Here is a 22,469-nt window from a genome sequence, read left to right on the forward strand (position 1 = left end):
TCAACTTTTTATAACCTGTAGAAATCAGGTTATTAAGGAAAGAGATGAATGTTTTCTAAAATATATACATAATATAATTTAGTAGTCTTGCTTTTTCAAAAAATGTCAAAAAAGGTCTTGTAGCAGAGACAAATAATAATTAAACACATGAGCTGAATCTTTCTGCTTCACACTGATTCCCACACGTAGTCTTTGGTTTTCTCAAGTTACGCAAATACATGGAGACAGATTTCCAGGAAGTCCTTGAACAACTGCAGAAGAGTTAAAACTCTACCATAAGAAATGAGTATGATAAAGTCCTTTTTGTCCTATACATCTCATTCATCATGGTCTTTGATAGAAAAGGCAACTGTTGCTTTTTTCATATACCCCTGTTCAGTCAAATGTGCAGTGTTTTTGCTGTGAGTTAGTTTTATTACCATGATGGTTAGATGTACCCCATGTGAACAGCACAAGAAATTCTGTCCCCCTTGTGAATTTGTCTTGGGCAAAAGTTTGGGTAATACTTCAAAGTATGATGTCCATGTTCAGAAGTTGAAGAACCCAGCAGAGACAATTACAGGTACAGTGTGCAGGACGCAGTCCTTTGAGAGATGGCTGTTGTATGCCAGAGGAGCAAACCCTGATTTACTTGTCAGAGCTGAGCCTTTCTTTACAGGTAATTAAAAGCAAAGCTGGGAGGGATTGTTGATTTATAGAATAGCACAAGTCTACTTACAGCATTTTAATGAGTACACATTTTATTTTCATGCATCATTTGTCAATGCACTGTATCCTCCATACATGCTCTCATCCTCATGAAGAAGAGTACATGCGACTCACTTGATCCTCAGGCAAAAACTGTTCTACTTTATCATTCCTGCTGTGTTCCCTGCACCTTTTCTTGTTCTAATGCAGTATTTTTTGAGTTGAGGGGACTTGTTTCAAATGCACTGTTTAAGATGTAGATAAATTGAGTTTTTACAGTGACGTAATTATATTTTTTCTGCTTATTAGTCTGTAACAGATGCCAGCCTTACAGATACAATGTCTCTTCCTCTACCCCAGAAGTGCAGACTGCTCTTGAAGAATTGGCAATATATTTTCCCCACTGAGCGATAATCGCTTTGATTTTGGATCTACCTTCTGCTATATGCTCTCTCCTTTTCTGATTTAGACAATGGGAATCTCCCTGAATTTGTCTCCAGTAGACATTAATAAAATTATTCCAGAGAGTATCAGTTCAAATCCTCTGCAATTATGTTGTCCCTTTTGAAAGGTTCTTTTACAGCCTGGTTAGCAGATGGCTCTGTAAGCTCTCTTCGTGGACTTTTTGTTCCTGCTGTCTGGAAGAAGGTTTAAATTAGTTTAGCTATTTTCATTTTATTTTTTTACCCAGCCTGTCTGACTTTATTTTACCCACTTCAATTGCCAGAGATTTTGAGCCTTTTGTTTTCTTTGTCAAAAAAGATTCAGTTTGTTGAATTATGCTTTCTGTCATGGTCAGAATGGGAGCTTCAGAATACCTTTATCAGGGAGACCCTCCCTTTGAGATATGAAGTGTAGAAAGGCCCTGCTTACCTTCTAAACTCCTGAGAAAGAAGTTCAGGTGGGGCTGGATCCACCCTCAGCCCCAGATTTTGTTGTTTTCCAGTAAGCCCAAGTTGCTGGCAATCCAGTTCCGCTTTTGAGAATGTGATAGCAGGCCAATGCTTTCCTAGCTAATAAAGTATCTTTGATTGCAAAGGCAATCTCACCTTCACCATCTTTGAGGATGGAGGAGTCTGACCAGCCTTTTTTAAAACACTTGGCTTGCAGAAGCCCATGTGGAAGCCACTGCTCTTACTAATGCCAGGTGTTTTACATGAGCTTGACCTGAGCTGGTTAGCTGCATAAACATAGGACAAGTAAAAGATCCACTTTCCAGCGCAGGTGGGACAGAAGTTCAGTATAGTCCTGGTGCCTAACTAAAATCTTGTCTTGGCTTTCCATTAGGAGAGTAATACAGCTGAAAAATGAGAATGGCTTTTGCAAAAGCTGTGACAAGGAAATTGAAATGAAATTGCCCTAGCCCTTTCTGAGGTGAAAGTCAGAGCAAAGAGTGGCAAGGAGGGTATGTTTTTAGAAAGGAGAAAACATTTATCTGGACACTTGCTTACTTGTCTGGGGTCACTAGGAGAGTCACATTGAATCAGGTCTCACAAAGCAAATGTGAGGAAGGGCCTGTGTTCAGTCCTTCTGAGGGGGATGAGCTGAATGAGATGAATGCCTGTCCTCATCTAGAATCAGAAGTGTTCAGCACCTCAGAAAGCCAAACACAGTCCACCTGCAAAAAACAGGTTAATAGGGAACAGGGGAAGGATGAAATGGATTGCATTTTGAGAAGGGAGGATTACCCTTGGTTTCTGTCCTGTCTCCCCTCCCCTTCCCTTCCTGTGGGTGCCTTGAGTTTGTCAACAGAAAATTCCTTGTATCTCTAAAGTACTCATGAGACCTCTTACATCCTCTCTGGAGATGTAGTTTGCCTTTTGTGTTGATGACCTTTATAAGCTATTGAGTTACAGAATGAACAACAACAGCAGGGGCAGACCTGAGAAAGGAAAGCAGATAGTAACCTATTGCCCAAAATCTAAATTTTAATGGATTTTTTTTGCTTGCATCTGCTGCTGTTACTCCTTGGTGCAATATTCAGGAAATAGATAGTTGTTTAATCTTTAACAGGAAAGGTCATCTTCTCTCTGCAGCATAAAATTTTGTTGTTTTTCTTAATCTGAAGGAGCTCATCCTTCCTGCAGGGTAAAAGAATAAAGTCTGCAGCCAAACTGATGGTTTAGCAGTGTCTACATCTGCTGCACTTCAGATGCTTCTCATTTATCCTATGACTGCAGGATGACAGCCTGTTAAAAGTAGATGAGTTTAAAGGAGAGAATTTCAAATGAAAAAAATGTGTCTGAGTAGAGAGGACATGGCTTCAGAATAAATTAATCTTCTGTTTGTACACAACAATTGCAAATCATCATTTTTAATAGGTATTCTTCCTCCTGTTTGTTCTGTACACAGCCTAAAATATGTCTTGCTTCTCAAAGTGTATTCAGCCTGCTTACATACTAGACTTTGTTGAGACCTCTACTGAAATGCCTTCTTAGTTGCCCTTCTACAAAGCAATGGAAATTACAAGAAAAATAAGCAGTGGAAAAATAGTCTGACTTAAAATAGAGCTTCATAACTTTGTTGCTAGTTATATTAGCTTATATGCCCTAGCTATTTTCAAAATGTTTTTCGAATGTAATTCTTTTCTAGTGTGGTCTTAAAACTACCAGGTTATGCATAGACCAGGGAAAATGTTTGGGTTTCTTTTCTGTAAACAAATGCCAAGTCTGTCATATTATCTTCCTTTATTTTTGACATATATTTCAGTATATACAGTGACTTAAATACAGGAGTCACATCTTGTAAGTAGAGTGACCATAAGGGAAGGCTGGAAAGCTCATGTGATGGTACGCAGGCCTGAGAGAGATTATGTTTGGTATCTTGATCTCTGCCGAGTTGATCTGACCTCCAGTGGCTGCACAAAGGGGTGTTTTATTTGCTTTGTTCTCTAAAAGTGGTATCTGAACACTTGTAAACACACTGGTATCTCATTCTACTAGGCACTGATAGGCCTGCTAGAGTATCCTTGACCAGATAGTCTCTTCAGTCTGAGTATCACAATGCTCAGTATCACAATGCAGAGTTCAAAGCTCTATTATTTTTTTCAACCTAGCAGCAACAATTTATTTTTAATGCATTATATCTCAGCTTCACTGTTTATTTGTTCATATTTTTCATGTTCATTTGTTTCATATGGCTTTAGAACATCTTTAAATCCTTATTGATGCTTGATTTTGCAGTGAAAGTAGCAAACTATGGAGGTTTCCAGAAGCTTGGAAAGCTGTTAGCAAATCACTATGTTACAGAAATTTCTTAAGAATACTTAGTAATGCATCTGCTTTAAAAGAAGTGGCCATTACCTACACGATCACACATTGGAGCACAGCCAGAGCAGCAGTTATGGTAGCTTTTCATCGCTGTTCCTTGATTGTCTGGTCCTGTGACAATAGCAATGGTGGGTTGGCTTCTTGATACATAGGCCCTTAAAATGTCTAGCATTGTGATGAAGGATCCCTAGTGTAGGAGTTTAAAATTACCTTGGCAATGGATTTTGCCCCTTTAACCAATTTTTCAAGCCTAGAAAAGTTTCAGAGTATTAGAGTTTGGGTCTGTCTGTCTTGTGTTATTAACTGTCGTCTTGTGTTATTAACTATACATTTCCATTGCAAATAAGCACTGTCTTGGTTCCAGCCAGGATGGGGTTAATTTTTCCATCAGCCAGGAGAGGACATGACTAGGAGTCCCAGATCATTCTATACCACCTCACATCTTCGATGGGGATGGGAGAAGGAGCCTTTCCAGGTCACATATCCTGGGAGTGGCCAGCTGTTGTTGGGAGTTCTCAGTGTGGTGAGCCCTCATGTGTGAACCATTTGCTTTTCTTGTACACACTTTTGTTAATATCCTATCCATTGTTTTGCTTGCAGTTAAATCAGTTACATGAATAATTTGTTTAAAACATAAGCCTCTTCACTGAAGTCAGAACTGCAGTAAAAGTGCTGTATGCTAGATTTTACTAGTGTTTAAAACTTATTAAGGCCACATTTTCTAACAATGCCAGACACCAAGACAACTGATTGAAGCAGAGGGCAGTTCTGCCTCTTCAGCAATCTGAAAAGATGATTTAGAACCTTTGCCTCACTGCAATCAGTCTTAATTTACATCACCTAGACAATTAAAAAAAAAAAAGCTTTCAAAGTAGCTTAGGCAAAATATAAGTAAGTCTCTTTTTGCTCAATTACTTGTGGGAAAACTGTATTTTTGACATATATGGAAAGACCACAGTAGGAAAAGGAAGTGAATGCAGTTAAGTTCACAGCTGTATTTCACTGAAAAGCAAAGCACTGGCATGAACTAAATTATTGCCTGGTTTTGTGGCTGCAGCCTCTACTAGGAGTAGAGGAGAGTAAAATTCAGACCTACCTTGTAAGGGCTGAAACCTATGTCCATACTTACCTCTCCACAGGCTTTCCCTATTTTGCTTTCAGTAATGGTACTCAGAGAAAGGCAACACATCAAGGCTTTCTGCTGCATTTCAGCCACTCATCCCACCAAGAGATGCCTATGGAAGCTCAAAACAAAGAACACCCCAAAACAAAATACATCCCTAAACTCAAAGTTTAAGAAGTAGAACTTTATTCACACATTTGAAACAAGACAATAGCCTTCCTGAAAAAAGCTGTCATATTTCATGATTCTAATCAGACCTGTAAGATGTCCCTCCTACTGTGACAGTACATTGTTTTCCATGCCAGTGCCACCAGTGGCCATTGTAACACACACTGCCGCCATAGTTCTCGCCTAAGAGGATTCCATAATGAATTGTTCTGGTGCTGCCATTCTGACAGAAAGTCGAAGGAATGCAAAACATGTTGAGAGATATATGAAATCTATCACATGGGGTCAAAAGAGTTAAATCTATCATATAGTAAGACGACTTGAAATTGCCTCAGGGAAGTAAAAAGTATTTTGTTGCTGCAGTACTTTGCAATACATTTACTACAAGTCTTTAAGAAAGAGCTCATTTCAATGCACATTCAATTACTATTCTGAAGTTATTTATTTGTTAACAGGGACAGCTCAGTGTTACGAAAATGTTATGACTAATTGTCTTGATAAAATTCAGTTCTTCACCATCAACCACCAATGCATAAGTGATACACACCTCTCAGTGGAAAAGATTTGTACCTGGCTTTAAAAAAGAAGCAAAAATTAGTATAAAAGAGCTTTGTTGTTTTAAACACACATAAGAACTACTAAATTACACAGGAATTACATGTGGTCAGAGAAAATCAGAAAAAAATTCCCCAGGAGACTATACTTTTGTTTTATAAGGAAGTGAACAATACACTGGAGAATTCTGGACAAAGCATTTCAAATAAAAGCATAGGTACTGAAGTACTGAAAACAGAACTGCTCAACATTACCAAATTGCATTTGTCCTGAAAATAAATTTAGCTACAACCTTCCCATCTGTGTAAGGAAACACAGATGAAAAAACTGCATTTCACTTACAACCTTTTGTTCCAAGAACAGCCCACTATGAACCATTAATAATTCAAATAAGCTGCACTGTTAATCGTGATGCTGTAGTTAAAACTCTTATCAGAGCAATGAATACTTTCCTTCATTCTAGCTACAAAAATACAATTCCACAGCTGCAAAGAAGGGATTACTACTGGCAGAAGTAGTCTTTTCAGAGAGCCGTAAGAATGGATGGAAGTCCCAAAGCCAAGAGGTTTCTGAAGGGAGTTCAAAACTTGACTGTATCTTCATTTATCACAAAGCTGCAATACTTACAATCCTTCAGAACAATGGTGGGTACGTGGTTACTTTCTATGTGTTTCTCTCTCCAGCGCTGCTTCCATTCGGCTTTGTTTTAAACCCTATAGGATACAATTTAGTAAAATCTTGGTTTGGCCAACATGCAAATAAAAGCTTTAGTTGCAGAACAAAAACACTTCTGGACAATCTTTTTCAGTCCTCAACAAATCAGTTTTAAACTTTCTTTGGAAATCAAAATGGGCAGTTTAGAAACAGTTTTGAAAGCCCAACTACATGTCCTCTTTACAATCAGAGACTATACAAAATAATTTCAAACACGTTCAACTGAAAGTAAATTAAAGCAATCCATGGTTATATGTAACCTGAAGCACAAACTCTTCCATTTCCAACTTCCTCAGTACAAACAGTAGTTAATCACATAATTTTCTTTCTTCATAAGTGCACAGATGAAAATATGAGTCAATAATACAAGTCACAGATTTTCACAACTATGTTGACAGTTTCTACTGGACCTCCACAATGATATGAAACAATTACTGATGAACAATCTCTGCAAAAGTGACAAATCTGATCATAAGTGTGATACCACCACTCATACTGAAAGAAAATACATAGAAGACTACTGAAAAATAATCGTATTTACTCCATCTGTCTACAAAGACAGAATTGTTTTTTTTTAAATAGCTGTAAAACAGTGGCTATAAAAGTACGTGACAGGACTCCCCCAGTCAAACAAAGTACAAAAACATCAACAAATGTATATATATATAAATATATATATACATATATATATATATATATATATATGCTGGCTCACATGAATTCTACTCAACTCAGTACTTACACAACACAAAACACCATTAAATGTAGCAACTCTAAATCAGAATATGAGACCTAAAAAGCAGCCCTCCCTGTATGGCTTCTTGCTGCAAACAGAAGCACCAATAGCAGTGCAAAATTACCAAGACACTTCAAACGACAGCAGCACATACCAGGTAATATCCAGTGTGGTAACCACTCATGTACCAGGCTATCAACATGCTCCCCAATGCTTCGTCGTCCTCAGCAGATTCTGGCCTCATGGGTGGTGGAGGAGGAGGAATCAACTAAGGAATCACAAAGGAAATGTCTGTGTTTCAATAGGGTGTTTCCCAGGTTAGAGAGCACCTAATTCTATAAGATTAAAACATAAAACTGAAAAATAGGAACATATCCTCAATATGAATAAGAGTCCGAGATTATGTCTCCTGAACACATGTAATTTCCAAAGCCTAGGAAAAACAAAACTGCTGTAGCTCCACAGGAGTATTGTAAACAAAAAGTGTTACTAGGGAAAAATACTATCTTCTTCAGTGAAATGCTGTTAACTTAAAGTGTAGTTTCTTCAAATAATCTACCCCTTGGTATTCTGACCAACAGCTTCACTGTCACAGAAATGAGTGCAAATCAGACCTCCTATGTTAGATTATCATAGTATTTGGAACTAAATGTGTTAACAAATATATGAAAAATGCAGGCAAACGGAACAAATATGTTCTAAAACTAAAGGTAGTTTTAGTAAAACTAAAGGTAGTTTTAAAGTAAAGCACATTCAGCAAGAAAACCTGAGATCACCAATGCTCATCTTCCCCATCCTTCTGTCACTTACTGGTGGTCCTGGTGGGAAGGGTGGGGGCCAGCACGATAAAAATGAGGGAGGTGCCTTGAATTTTGATCCAGACTACATGGTAAAAAAAAAAAAAAAAAAAAAAAAAAGTAGAAGAGTATAAATTAAAAGGGAATTTGGGGTATTAGCATTTTACTTAAGAGAATTATGTGAAACAATTCACGTACCTTGAACAACAGATAACACACTGCAGCAATTTAATGAAAATACAGACATGTATATAATAGTGAAAATAGCTATTTCTGAGGCACATTCCACAACCTGAGAAGTGCAGCTTAAAATTATTCATGTCACTGAGGTAAACACAGCTGAAGCAGGGCTCTGTTTAGAAGCATTTTTAAAAGTATTTTCAAAAGGGTTTCCTAAGTGGAAGTCAATGGTCACACTCTCAACAGGAAGAAACAGATCAAATATTCACACAGGAAAACATAATTTCTCTGCTCCTGTGCAGAGGGGGCAAAAACTGACTAAATTCCATTGTGCTAGTGAATATCCTTAAATAAAGATCTAGATACAAATCTACTGACACAGCAGAAAAAAAGAGAAAATAGAATCCTATAAAAAAATCTTGCACAAACAGTAACATTTAGAAAACATAATGCTGTGTTTCAGAAAATAACTGCACTATTATTTAGACTCATACACAATAGGAAAACTGAGGGGTGTATCAATATCCCATCACTCCTAATTCAAGAGAGCAGCTACAGCTGACATGTCTCTGTGACATGTGGGCATCACCTTTACTACCTTAAATGTCCTGTGAAGTGAAGCATACCAATTGGCTAGAAAATGCAAAATCTTAAAACATCAACAGCACTGTCATTAATCACACCACCAGAATCCAGGGAACAATATCCCTTTTCTAAGTTAAAAGGCAATTGGAAGGCAAATGTTAGAAGGTTCTTGTCACAGCAGCACTGCAGAAGGACTATATCCAGGCCAGATAATTACAAAATGGCAGACCAAGAGATGCTGACATGCATATCTGTACATCCATTCTCAAAATGCTGCTATATGATAATAAATATCATATTGTCTCAGGATTCACAGTAATACCATACTTAGCAATGGTACATAAATTATTTCAATTAAGGTTGAACTTACTCTTCCTAGGCCTGGGGCTGGTGGTGGTGGTGTGGGAAATCTCAAGTTTTGAGGGGAAAATCTTGCTTTTGTGCAGTTGCTTTTGTTTCGAGGTGACTGGGAAGATTTTTCACTTTCATCTGTTGAATATGGAGTCTCATTTTCATTCTAGAAGACAAAGACATTTTTATGACATGCACTAAACAGGAGTTTACAAAAGCAATTTTAGTGCAAAAAAGCTTGGAAAGTCTCATTCACGTCCCTCCCTCTCCAGCCCTCCCAGTCCTACACAGGAGTAACTTTATCTGCTCATCATTTTAGCTATGTTGTCTTTCACTGGTGAATTTCTTGTTGTCCACTCCCTTCCATGCTGAGTTCAAGAAGTAAAGGGATGCTTTCATTCCCTCCATCAGCTTGTGTGCGTTTACAACAGAACTGTGCATCACTTCTCACTCTGAACACCAGCAGCACCACCGGACATATTAAAAGAAGTTGATTCTCCCCCTTCCCAACTCCTCACAGAAGAATGAAAAAGTCCCTCACCTCCCCAGAATGCCCCATCCCATTTACTGTTTCATCGCTGGTTGGGGGAAGCAAATCAGATAAGTTCTGCTCCTCCTGATTTCCATATCCTGTGTAGGTGACAACACATGTGCCTCTCTTCTGGTTGATGGAGGCAATAGTTGCTAGATACAAATTGCCATCCTCAGACCAAACAGCACTGCAGCTGTCACCAACTTTCCACTGCAAAAGAAGCAAGAGAAGCATGTAAATACCTACGTGGCTGGGCAGAACGTACCTTTTCCTAAGCTACTTTCTGTCCAGAAAGATGGATCCCACCTACAGTGTTTCCTTTGCATTTACTGAAATTCCCCTATGTAACCTAAAGTTTATTACGTCATCACCCCACACCACCATCCTAAAATGTTACTCTCAAGGTGATGAAGCAGCCATTTCTGCGTCTGGAAGTACAACGTGCAGCACAAGCAACACTGGTATTTACAAATGAGACGACCTGTTTCAAAGCTGCTGTATTGCTCTTGTTCCTATTTCTGTTCTTTTTATGTTTTTTTCTCTTTATCACCAGGCGCTGCTCCTGCGTGTCTGAAGGCTCCGAGCACTCCCCATTTTTTAAGGCATTCTTAAGGAAGAGAAAGAAGAAAACCAATAAATGCCAATCCAGCGGCCTCATCCCCAGCATCCAGCCCCGGCCGCGCCGACCCCTTGCCTTGAAGGAGGCCACCGCCTTGTCGTACGCCTTGATGAGGGCCGTGTCGTCCCAGATGTCCGAGTCGTCGCTCTGGGGAGGCCACACACGGGTTAGAGCCATGGCGAGGCCCCGCTCCCGGCCCCGCTCCCGGCCCGCCCCGCCGCTCCCACCTGCCCGGTGCCGCGCCGGAACAGCACCGCGTCCGCCATGGCCGCGCGCCCGCCGCCGCGCACGCGCCGAGCGCCGCGCCCGCCCCGCCGCCGGAAGGGGCGCGGCCGAGCCCGGGCCGCCGGGGGCCGCCGGGATCCGCCGGGATCCGCGTGCTTCCCTGGGCCTGCTCTGCCGGGAAACCCGCCCCGGCGAGCTGCGCGGCGGGAGCCGGGAGCGAGCCAACGACAGGCGAGCGAAGGAACTGGTGCAGCGCTCAGTTGGGCTCATCAGTACAGGAAAGACAAGGAGCTACGGAAAAGGGTCCAGCAAGGGGTCCCAAAGATGATTTGGGGTCTGGAGCATCTCTGTTATGGTCAGAGACTGCAGGAGTCGAGCCTGTTCAGTCCAGACAAAAGACTGAGAGAGGATCTCATCAAAACGCACAAATATCTCGAAGGCAGGTGCCCAGAGGATGGTGCCAGATTCTTTTCGGTGGTGCTCTGCGACAGGACAAGCAGTAAAGACCATAAAGTGAAACACAAGTTCCACCTCAATAGACAGAATTTCTTTACATTGAGGGTGGCAGAGCACTGGAACAGGCTGCCCGGGAAGTCATGGAATCTCCCTCTCTGGAGACATTCAGACCTCACCTGGGCACATTCCTGTGGCATGTGCCCCAGCTGACCCCCTGGCTTTGGAGGGGGCTTGGACTGGATGATCTCCACAGGTCCCTTCCACCCCTAAAATTCTGTGAATTTGCTTAACTTCTCAACTACTGCAGGTGTTACATTGCCAGCACCAGCTACATGTTCCTTCCAGCTCTCCTCAAGCTGTGCCAGGGGCCTGTTACCAATGAATGAATACACTTAGATAGAACACAGTTTAAAAAGCAGAGGCTTCAAAATCTTTCTCTGGAGACTGGATCAGTTGCTGAGGAACATTCAGTGCAGGCAGCTGGTGAGAGCAAGGCTAGAGGCCAGCCCGCCGCACAACAAAAGGCACGGGGACTTGTGGCACCAGCCCGCGGAACTGAGACACAGCAGGAGCCACACCCAGACCTAGACTGGGAGGGTATAAAAGCCCAGAGGTTCCTTTGTTTAGGGTCCCTCCCAGAGGCACCAAGTGGAGCTGTGACTTTTGTTAGTTATTTCATCAAGACTAAATTTTATTGAACATCAGGATGTCTGAGACTGCCACAGGAAACATGGGGTTGTGCTGATAAGGAATCCTGGGCTTAATGTGAGTGTGAGGGGTGTAGCTGTGAAGAGGCTTCATTCCCAGCTCAGGTGGTGTGAATGTGACTGACTGCCAGAGTGGCTCCTGGATGATCACCAGGGAATTTTCCCCAAGTTTTCCCCTGGTCAGTACACAAAATACTCAAGCATCCCTGTGAAGCACGGGCTGAATTTTTCCACACTAACTTACAGTCCTGAGGCAGGTTGAAGCAGTAATTTCAAATCATTTTAGTGGTGTGACAACTTCAAGATCTGCTTCCATTGGAACTCATTAACATCAAGCCTGCAGCTTATTAAAGTTGGTATCAGGACTCGATTGAGTCACTTTTTACACCAAAGTCTGCAAGTCAAGAGGCATTTTTCCTATAGGGCAGATTTAAACTACATGTAAGGGTGCTTATAATATGCATTTCTTATAAACTTTATTTATACTTTATATTACACTTACGTTGTTATACTGCATTTCTCCACAAGATGATCCATTCCTTATGTTCTTGGTAACTTCTTGGAAATCAACTGATTATGAAGCATAACCATTTCAGACTAGACAGTATTTCATGCAACATTTTATTGGAAAAATATTTTGAAATTTACAGTTCAGACCTCTGCAAAGTTAAGCACATTTTACAAGTATGTTCCATTCTGAACGTAGCTGTACTTTCAAGAATTCAGGCAACGAAATCTGGTCTAACTGTAGATTTAGAAATTCTGTTACTGGAACCATTAAGTAAAACTAACAAATGCAGCAAAAGCTAGAATAAAGCTATTGCTTAGTACTTTTATTCACAGACATGCAGAAGAGTGTACTCAGTTTTGAAAGAGCACTGTAGACATCTAGGCCTATAGTAACCAGAAAATACTCTAACTAATGATAATTGAACAACTCTGCACAATAAATGTTTAATCATTTAATGACTGGACACTTTTATGAATGATCTTCTAGGTCCTTCTGCTTCATTGGTGCACTCTATCTTCTCCATAGTGGCAGCTCATTTTGCTCCTGCCTGCAGAGACTTCCTTTCATTAGCTGCTTTTTGCTTTTGCTGCATGATTTCAGAGTCCCTGTGAAGTAAAAACAGCTGCATATCAGATACTGGCTCACAATTTTTCTAAGCAGAGTTCCCTCCCTTTAGTAACTCCCACTTGGAAAAAGGAAAAAATAATTTCTCAGTAAGCCACAAGCAGAGTGTTTTATTATCCCGTTTTTTTCAGTGCATGCGTTACTCCATGAGGCAGACAATTCACTTGATTAGTACACCTCATATAATTCTTTTGGTTTTAGAAGTAAAGGACAAAATGGATCAAACATCTTAAAGAAAGCATTACACAATCTTTTCCTGTTTGCAGTAGGCAAAAATCTGGTCACAAAAATTAAAAAGCATTACAGGGCATAATAAAAATACATATTTTTAACAGCAGAGACAGCAAAATTTAATCATCAGTTTATGCTCTGGCAAGTGATTAGCCAATGAATAAAACACAGTATATTTAAATGTTATGTTAACTAAGACACTGGATTCTTTCTGACCCATCTGCCTCTCTTTTTCAGCCTAAACATTTACTCAACTTTACTAGATCTTACCTCTGTTTCCTCTGAGAAGCAGACAAGCTATCTTCTTTCCTTTTGCCTTTGTGGATCTCCTGAGTTTTCTTCAGGTTCTTTTGGCGAGCAAGTTCACGCTGGTTCCCGCCTGCAAGATAATAAACAGTTAAACAAGTACTGCCACTTGTTTTTTCCTCACACAGTGTACCTGTGTAAAAGTCTGTTATAAAGGCAGTACTGTTTGGCACAATGTGTACAGCTGGTATGGTCATACCTGCTATCTCAGTGTACAACAGGAGAAATTAAAGGCTCAGAGTTACTTTTTAAATTCTATACGTCATGTTCAAGAGATTACCATAATTCTAATATTCCTTACAGAAACAAAATGTAGTTTGCCACAAAAGGCTGAAGAAAAACCATCACACCAACAGGCTGGGCAAAATCATGTCAGTAACTCATCCAAAGACAAGCCATCCACTCTCAAACACATTCCAGCATTTGATATAGCTTACAAATTAATTTTAGACTGAAGTAACAGCACTGAAATTGACAGCACACAAAGACTATTCAAGAGATGACCTCAAAAGGTTTTTTAAATTTGAAATAAAGTGCAGAATGTAAGCCTGGGCCTTAGCAACTGGGTGGCATTACTTCAACATAAGTGAGAAGAGTAACATTACTTCTGTATGTATATAAAGACACAAACGCACATCCCTGCCAGTAGAGAGGGAGGACACTTCAGGGAAAAAACAGCTCTCCCCACCACTACCAACAAGATAGGAATGCAGTCTCTTTGATCACACAAAGTTCCTGAGGGCACAACAACAAAACTATCTATCTAAATACTCAGGGTCTTCCAGGCAATGGCCAAAGACTGAAAGATCTTCTGCATTAGCTGACAATCTCTCCTCAGTATTCTCTTCCGTAGTTCTATTTTGCTCCAACCTGCCAGACCTGGTTCACTGGCTTGGTACTTCTTGCTCTACTTCTTTTGCACTGACAGTGTTCCAGATATGCTACGCATAATCATTTGTCCTGTTGAACTAACACGATCTTTTTTACTCATAAACGACAATTCCACCTCTCCATAATTTCTGTTGTCTCCCTTTTCAGTCTCTCTCCATTATTAAGACTGTCTATGCCATCTTTCAGTCTCAAAGCCAGATATCTCAGTCTTGAGGTGCCTGTAATTTCTGGTCTACAAAAGCATCTTAGGACTAGGTCACTTTTAAACAACAACCTGCTGGTATGATCCACCACTTTGTACCCACACCATTTCTGAGCACACAAAGGTACCTGCCATGTCAACAAGTAGACAAGATCAACCCTGCAGAAGCAGGGGTTTGTGCATTCTTCACAACAGCCGATGGACTGCCTGGTAAGAGATGCCAGAAGCTCAAGTGAAAACAGCCCTGTATGACTGCTGCTTCCCAAGGACCACTCTTGTCTTGGAAGATAACTTTTGTCTGTGACAGGACATAAGTACTACCTTTTGGAAAAGCTAAGAGAACTCTACTCATCATCCTCACTAGCATCCTGTCCCCAGAGTCCATCTAGAAGAAGGGCAGCTGTTTGTTCAGAGACTGAAGCAAACCAGCTGTCTCTGGCAGTACTAGTGTTGATTAGAACTTGATGACTCATGAGCAGATGACACATTCCAGGCCATAAATGGTTCCTGAGTTTTCTGGTACTCAGGAGGCCAGAACGTTATATGAAGGACAGAGCAGCAATGAAAGAGCTCTTCTACTGTGCTTAAAAAAAAACCGAAACAAAACAAAAAAAACCCACCAAAAACCAGAAGTCTCTTCTTTTATCATGAAGTAAACAGAGAGGAAGTAAAAACGATCTGCTAAAGCCAGAATTACCCTCCACCCCAAACCTCATGTACTTCCTTATGAGCAGTTACTCTCCACCCTTAAATTCCGGTTCTTCCTTGTTTTCCAAGCAGACTCTGCAGACATGGGCTCTGCAGAGTTTTTCCATAGACACGGTAAGGTTTTAAAATTAGGAACAGAACTCAACTGTATCACTGAAAAGCAGCTGGCACAACAAAGCAGAGAAGATAGAAAAGCTGAGCAATACAGAATGCACAGAATACCAAACAATTCTCTGAAGTAAAACTTACTTCTACCATCACTGCTTCCACATAAACATTGCCAAGGACTATTTGGTCCCATTACATCCTCTAGGATGCTGAATAAGTGTCCCTACCATCAAGGGAATCACTGGTGTTTTCTTCATTCTGTAATATCAACCTAAATCTTCCATGAAATTGTTCCAACAGAAGACAATTCAGCTTCCTGAAATGCAAGCATGAACTACCACAAAAAGAGCCAAAAAGAGCAGTACACTCCTGCTTATACATTCCTTTATACATTCCTCCTCAAGCATCCCCATCCCGGCCTGCTTATGCAAGACATACACCTCATTTCAACTTGTCTTTGCTCTTTCAACTCCAGGAGAATAAAAACGCCAACAAAAATCCTAAATGCGCTTCTTTATTATGTTCTGTGCACAAACTGTTTACGTTCCAGGTCTTCAGCTGCACTTCAGCAGCTGTGGGCTCTCAGAACTGTATTTTCCAGATGAATGTAAAAGCACAGCCTCAAAACTGTGTTTTTTCGAGTGAATGTAAAAGCACGAGCTCAATGAAACACTAGGAGTTTCTGTACTGCCCGACATTGCAGGCAGAAGGCACAGGAGCCCTCCCAGCAGTCGGGAGCCGGAGCATCCTGGGTCCGGTTCACAGTTCTCCGCCATTTTAGAGCGGGTGTACGAACACTGCTGCTCACCAGCACTGAACGCGGTGACGATTTACAGAGTGCTCCTGCCCTTTCAACAACAGCCTCAACAACCTCAGCTTAAACAGCAGAGTATCCAATGTTCAGCACTGATATAAAAGTCCTTTATTTTCAGTCTTGGTGGCAGCCGGGACTGAAATGAAGGGTGGCTGTTGTTTCAGCCCATCATCACCTTAATTCCTGCCCCCGGTCCCGCCACCACTGATACGCCAGAAGGCGGAGGAGGATATTTTCGCCTCCAGCTTCGGACGGCGGCAGAACGTGGGTAAAAGCCTCCTCCCCATGCACTCACTATGGGCGAGATTGCGCTGGTGGGACGCCAAGTCCGCAAAGAGCCGGACGCGGCAGCGGCCTCACACAGAGGCCGACTCTCAGACCCCGGCCCAGGCATCACCTCCAGCCGGACTGCCCTCGGCGTCGCGCTCACGCCTGGAGCCGACCAGGAGATCAGCCCAAGTCCCACCGCCCACTTCACGACCCGACAGGCCCCAAGCAGCCCCCAGTACTCACGGGTCATGGCGAGACGATCAGGCCGCGAAGCACCACTACGGCTCGCACCGCTACCGCTAACCACCTGCCGACAACCACCGACCGCCGCTGCCACCGCCGGAACCGTCTGAGGCGCTGCCTGCTGCCGTTGCCCCTTATGGCACCTCGCTGGTCGCTGACGTCACGGCGCCGCGCGGGCTTGGCCCAATCAGCGGGACGCGCGCCGCTGCCTCCCACCCCGTGGGCGGGAGCCCTGCGAGATTGGTGTCGTGCGTCCTCCTGGGCTCGGGGGTGAGGGAGAGGGTGGGGGTTTGGTGTAGTAGCCTGGGCTCGGAGACGAAACGAGCGCCTGGAGAGTTGCTGAGAGCCGGCTGAGGAGCTGTCGGGGCCTTACAGGCGGCTACGGCGCCGTTATTGGTTGCCCCGTAGAGGCTCCGCCTCCTGCCGCTCCTTTCCTGGTCGGCGCACGCTGATGACGTCGCGGGGCGCGCCGCCGGGGCGGCACGCCGTGAGCCGGCCGGGCTCGCGGCATCAGCGGGCGCACGCCGCCGCGCGCTGCTGACGCCGCCGAGTTCGCGCCTGTCCCGGGAGCGCCCGGCGCGCGCCTCTCCCGGCGCCGCCGCCATGTTCCGGCGGGCCCGTCTCACCGTGCGACCCAATGTGCGGCCCCCGGGCAGGGCCGCCGCCACCGGCGCTGGCGGGGTGGACACGGAGCCGCCGGAACCCCCAGGTTCGGACACCCCGGCGGCGGACGGAGCAGGGACCGCGGCGGAATCGGCGGATGCGCGGCGGGCAGAGAGGTGAGTCCCGCCGAACTTCCCCTGGCGCTGTGTCGGGCCGCCGGGGACACTGGGCCGCGGATCCCCGGGAGCGGGATGGGGCTGTGCGGGGCAGGAACCCGGCGGATCCCGGGAGGTTGCGGTGGCTCTGCGTAGCGCTGCGTGCCGTGGCCCGTCACCGTCTCGTTGTCAGTGCTGTGAAAGGGCGCTGGCTCGTCCTGCAGACCTCGTGGAAGACGCGTGCGGTCGGTGCCCGGTGACTCCGTGTCCAGGGTTGTCAGACAAGGACTCGGGGGTGTTCGCAGCCTAAGATGAACCCGCGTTTCTTCACTGCCGTTGTGCAGCAGGTCCTGGAATAACATTGCAATTGGCTGCCCCGGGTGGTGGTGGAGTGGTGACTTCCTTGGAGGTGGTTAAGGAAAGATTGGATGTAGCATTTAGTGCTGTGGTCTGGTTGACAAGGTGGTGTTGGCTCAAAGGTTGGACTCCACGATCTCGAGGTGTTTTCCAGCCCAGTTGCTCCTGTGATTCTGTAAGTGAAGACTGCAAAGGAGGGGCCCAGTGTGGTCCGACATTCATTATTTCTGACTCCACGGCAGCCAGTAGCTCTGGTTTGTTGTGTGCTGCAAAAATTGTTTGTGCTCTGTAACCAGATGAGTTTGATTTTGTATTCCTACAGCATTTGCTGTTTTATGTTCATTTCTTTATGCATTGGCAAGGGAGGACTTTCTCCCTTTTTGCGCGCTTTATTTGTCTATTTTTTAAGTTCTTAAAGGGCTTTTTATTGTGATGGAAGCACGTGGTAAAGTTGGCCTTAGGACTGGCCCTCCCTGAGGACTTCCCTGTTGTAGGTTAAGCCTGGCTGGTTGCTAAACCCCACCCAGTTTCTTGCTTGCTTCCCCACACCCCTGCCCCTCCCAGCCTTGTGAGATGGGCAGAAAATCAAAACGGCAAAAGTGTGAGAAAAGTTGTGTCAAGATAAAGACAGTTCAGTAGATCCTGTGCACATAAGTAAAGCAGAACTGGGGATTCATTCAGCACTACCTGCAGGTGCTGTATTGTCTCCAGGAAGGAAGGGATCAATCACTCATAACAGGTACTTGGGAAGACAAATGCCATAACTCCAAATGTCCTTTCTTTCTTCTTCCCCTGGGTTTTATTGAGGAGCACAATGTCACATGGTGTGGGGTAGCCCTTCCATCTTCTGAGATCAGCTGTCCTGGCTTCGTCCCCTCCCAGCTTCTTGCTGATCCCCAGTGGTCAGCCACGGTGCACTGTGAGCAACGACCCTGTTGCTGCACAATCATTGCTCAGCATTAGCTGAAAACAGGGTGTGCTGTCAGTGCCCTTGTGTCACAATTCTGAAACAGCACCGTGTGAGCTACTGTGAAGGAAGTTAACTCTGTCCCCACCAAAGGCAGTACAGATCACTGTTTCAGGACATCCTCAGTCTGATAATCGTTCTTCAGAACAACATTCACACTTCTTTTGTACAGCTGGGTTTGAGTCTTTCATAAATACCTTTATTCTTTCAGTTGAAGCTTGCCCCTTATGACAGCATGATGAAACAGTGTTAGTGTCTTCTGTTTCAGTGGCTGGAAATTCAGGTATCAGACTAGTTGGCATGGCATATCTTTAGGAAACCCTTTTATTCAACTTGTGTCTTACATCTTTACTTGTTTTACATTGTGCTTCAGGATGTAATTTTTATGTTACAGCAATCACCTTACTGGATCCTTGGCTATCTGTTGTTTTTTTTTTTTTAATTAAGAAATTTTTACCATTTTTTGCTTAGAGGCTATTGTTGCTGTTTCAGGAGATTTGTAAAAGACTTTTGTGTTTGCAATTTAACAGGTGCATCAGTGTAATATAATTTTAAGTTTCAAAACTAGATATTGGTGTGACTCTGAAAAGCACTCCAGTCTGTTCTCATGGCCTCAAAACAGGCCTTTGCCATATAGCCTTCTGACAGGGTAGCCTACCTAGCTGACCAGGAAGCCAGTTCATGAAAATTTCTTGGACCTCAGTAGAGCTTTCCATACTGGCTCTCACACTATCCTTCCTTCTGGACAAAACATCTAGCACACACCTGGATGAACACATCATGTGATGGGTGAGCAACTGGCTCATGGGTTGGGTTACAGTGAATGGGTGACATCAGACCGGTGACCTGTCACTGGTGGGGTTCCACAGGCCTCCATCTCAGCCCTGAGCTCCTCAACAGCTTCACAAATGACCTGGACACAGATTTCAAAGGTATATTAAGTAAGTTTGCCCAGGATACAAAATGCACATGATACCTGTTGACTCTCTTGAGGACAGGGAGGCCCTGCAGAGAGACCTCAGCAAATTGGAGGGCTGGGCAAACACCAGGCATATGAAGTTCAAAAAGGGAAAGTGCCAGATTCTGCACCTGGGGTGAGGCAGCTCTGAGTGTATGGACAGATCGGGGAACAAGAGACTGGAGGAAAATGACCCGAGGGTCTTGGTTCATGTCAAGTTGAACATGAGCCAGCAGTGCCCTGGCAGCCAGGATGGCCACCCGTGTGCTGGGGTGCATCAGGCACAGCATCACAGCCAGGCAAGGGAGGGGATTGTCCTGCTCTGCTCTGCTCTGCTCTGGGGCAGCCTCACCTCCAGTGCTGGGGGCTGTTCAGGGTGCCACAGTATAAGAAAGACATTGAGCTGTTAAAGAGCATCCAAGGAGGGGGGGGGCAACAAAGATGGTGAGGCCTTGAGGTGAAGCTGGATGAGGAGTGGTGAGGTCACTTGTTCTGTTCAGCCTGGAGGAGACTGAGGGGAGACCTCATTGCAATCTACAGCTTCTTCATGAGGGAAAGTGGAGGGGCAGACACTTAACTCTTCATTCACAGGTGCTCAAGTCTGTGTCTGTAGCATCAGTCACTTTACATAGTTTTGTTTTCTGTATACTGAATAAGTTTTGTTAAATATCAGGGAAATTAAAATTCTGTAAGAGAATTCTAATTTTTTATACACTTTCTGTTAGATTTTATTTGACTGTTCAGAAATCCAGTGCTGCACTCCAATTAAAAACTCCACATAACATAGATGGTGTGGAGACGGTGAATGAAGAATTACTTTCCAATGTCTTTGCTGTACAAAGAATAGTGGATGTTGAGTGGAACTTGCAAGATCTCATTCAAAACACCTAAATAGGCACCATGTAAGAAGCCCTCTAAACTCTTTGCTCAAGGATTTTCTGTACTAAAAATGTGTATGAACTCACAGTGTGGGACAAATTGATTCAGCCATTTAACAGAGGCTGCTAAATGCAAACACATAATCTGCAGCATATACCTGAATCATCGAAAGTAGCTGGAGAGAATTTTGAAAAGTTTGACTGTGTGTTTATACTTTTTTATATTTCTTGGAAAACATTTACTTCTGACCACCATTTTTAAAATGTGTAAGTGAACCATGGTTGTCCTTACTTACAGAACCAAGGCATAGTTCCAACATAAAATTAAAAAAACTCTCTTTATGACTCAGTTGTAATTATACTGCAGTCTTACTATGAGCAACAGCCATGAAGCTGAACACTGGTAGAGTCAGCAGATTTGGGATGATCATAATGGTTGGCAGTTTTACTTGCACTTTGAAAATCATTTCTATGTAAGTGATAGGAAAAGTACTTACATACCAAGTTTTCCAGGGAAGCTAAGAGCTATTAATGTGCTAAGTGTGAGCAGCAGTTTGACTGCTGAAGTTTTTGTGGAATTCACAGGTTACGTATCATCTACTTGCAAATGTGTGAGAGGAATTTTCACTTTTGTTGTAATAAAAGTCATCAAACCACTGTTATATACAGCTTTGTTTTTAATATATCACCTATGTTATGTAAATATTTTTTTTAAAGTTATGTAATTTTTAGAAAGCTTTATGGTACTGATATTTTCAGCTGAAAGGAGAGAGCCTTCCAGAAAAAGAGGTGGGGTGTGAGAATGTGTTACTATTGCAAGCTTGTACATCAGTGATTAGTATTAGAAAATAATGACAGCTCCTAGAGCTGATTATTTGATGAGGAAGTACCAGCTACATGTTGGTCCTAGCATGGCTTCTTGTGTTTAGCTGCTTTCCTGTAGCCTAATGTTTATACTGGTTGGCCCATAAACACATCTTGAAAGTAAGAGCAACAAATCTATCACTGTAAAGAACTTCAGAATACTTTCTTAAATTTTCCAGTGATGACAAGGCAGACAATACAAGTGGCGCTGGGGAAGCTAGTAAACCTGCAGAGATGCTTACACAGAGAAGAAAACGTATCTCCACCATGCCAAATCTTGTGAAACCCAGAGCTGGACCATCATCTACTCAGCGTTCTGCACCAAAACCACAGAGGCGATCATCACCCATCACCCATGAGGATGCCTCCCCATCAGAAAAGAGTAATGTTGAAAGCTCTGTAAAGTCTCCTATGCTTCCTGAGAAGAAAACACCTGTGCCACAAGTGCCACAGTTTTCACCGCTAAAAAAGTCTGCAAACAGAGAGCAAACTGTTGGTGTAGCTGCTCAGAAAAATGATGATAGCTTGCAGAAGAATGTACCATCTCCTCTCAAGGAGAGACCAACACAGGAAAGATCACGACCACAGGAGGAAAAGCTACCTGTGAAACCTTCTCCTGAGAAAGTCAGACGAACGTGTTCTGACCGCGAAAGGATCCTCAAAGCTCGGAAATTAAGAGAAATGCTTAAGGAAGAGCTGAAGAAAGAGCGGATGGTAAGGCCTGTGTTGAGTAATGCTTATCTGTGAAGGGCAAGATGTTTGATTCACCCTGCATACATTATCTCTTTGCAGTAGTGTTTTCTGATGATTGTCAGCTGCTCACTGCTAGTTGTCTGTCACACCTCATAACTCTCTATGTATTTATTCTATTTATAAGCAGTAACAGCGCTTTGTTCCCTAATAATACAGATTTTACAAAGAATTGCCTAAGTTTTTCTTTGATTAGACCACAAGTCTTTTTGGCATGACACCTGTTATTTTGTAGTCAACATCCCAATTTTGAGAGTTTCACAGTACAGCAGGGAAATGTGCTGCAAGCAGGATGGATTTGGGATATTTTTTCAAACTGGTTATT

At 43.1% G+C, this 22,469-nt stretch overlaps 3 protein-coding genes across 6 annotated transcripts in view; 1 reads left to right on the forward strand and 2 right to left on the reverse strand.

Moving 5' to 3' along the window:
* Nucleotides 1–5,248: 5,248 nt before the first annotated feature.
* SMN1 (survival of motor neuron 1, telomeric) lies at nucleotides 5,249–10,616 on the reverse strand. Of its 3 annotated transcripts, none has more exons than XM_063180134.1 (9): nucleotides 10,544–10,616; nucleotides 10,392–10,463; nucleotides 10,179–10,304; nucleotides 9,734–9,907; nucleotides 9,185–9,331; nucleotides 8,063–8,134; nucleotides 7,407–7,520; nucleotides 6,430–6,515; nucleotides 5,249–5,821 (listed from the first exon to the last, which is right to left on the reverse strand). In XM_063180134.1, exons 1-8 carry the CDS (start codon nucleotides 10,580–10,582, stop codon nucleotides 6,459–6,461), a joined length of 801 nt encoding a protein of 266 aa, XP_063036204.1. In that variant the 5' UTR covers nucleotides 10,583–10,616; the 3' UTR covers nucleotides 5,249–5,821; nucleotides 6,430–6,458. The 3 variants fall into 3 exon arrangements, with proteins under 3 accessions (XP_063036204.1, XP_063036203.1, XP_063036202.1); XM_063180133.1 differs by having other exon boundaries at nucleotides 5,249–5,817; nucleotides 9,707–9,907; XM_063180132.1 differs by having other exon boundaries at nucleotides 9,707–9,907.
* Nucleotides 10,617–12,311: 1,695 nt separating this feature from the next.
* LOC134431884 (small EDRK-rich factor 1-like) lies at nucleotides 12,312–16,772 on the reverse strand. Its single transcript, XM_063180154.1, has 3 exons — nucleotides 16,613–16,772; nucleotides 13,341–13,449; nucleotides 12,312–12,820 (listed from the first exon to the last, which is right to left on the reverse strand). The coding sequence occupies exons 1-3, from the start codon at nucleotides 16,617–16,619 to the stop codon at nucleotides 12,748–12,750; spliced, it is 189 nt and encodes a 62-aa protein (XP_063036224.1). The 5' UTR covers nucleotides 16,620–16,772; the 3' UTR covers nucleotides 12,312–12,747.
* A 443-nt stretch (nucleotides 16,773–17,215) lies between these two features.
* The window catches only part of BDP1 (B double prime 1, subunit of RNA polymerase III transcription initiation factor IIIB), a 52,492-nt gene continuing 47,238 nt past the window's right edge, over nucleotides 17,216–22,469 (forward strand). For both annotated transcript variants that reach the window (XM_063180998.1, XM_063180999.1), the window contains exons 1-2: nucleotides 17,216–17,391; nucleotides 21,574–22,108. In XM_063180998.1, the coding sequence (XP_063037068.1) occupies nucleotides 17,216–17,391; nucleotides 21,574–22,108 (711 nt within the window). The remainder of the gene's footprint in view (nucleotides 17,392–21,573; nucleotides 22,109–22,469) is intronic.

Source organism: Melospiza melodia, chromosome Z (genome assembly GCF_035770615.1).
Source record: "Melospiza melodia melodia isolate bMelMel2 chromosome Z, bMelMel2.pri, whole genome shotgun sequence".
Lineage (NCBI taxonomy): Eukaryota > Metazoa > Chordata > Aves > Passeriformes > Passerellidae > Melospiza > Melospiza melodia.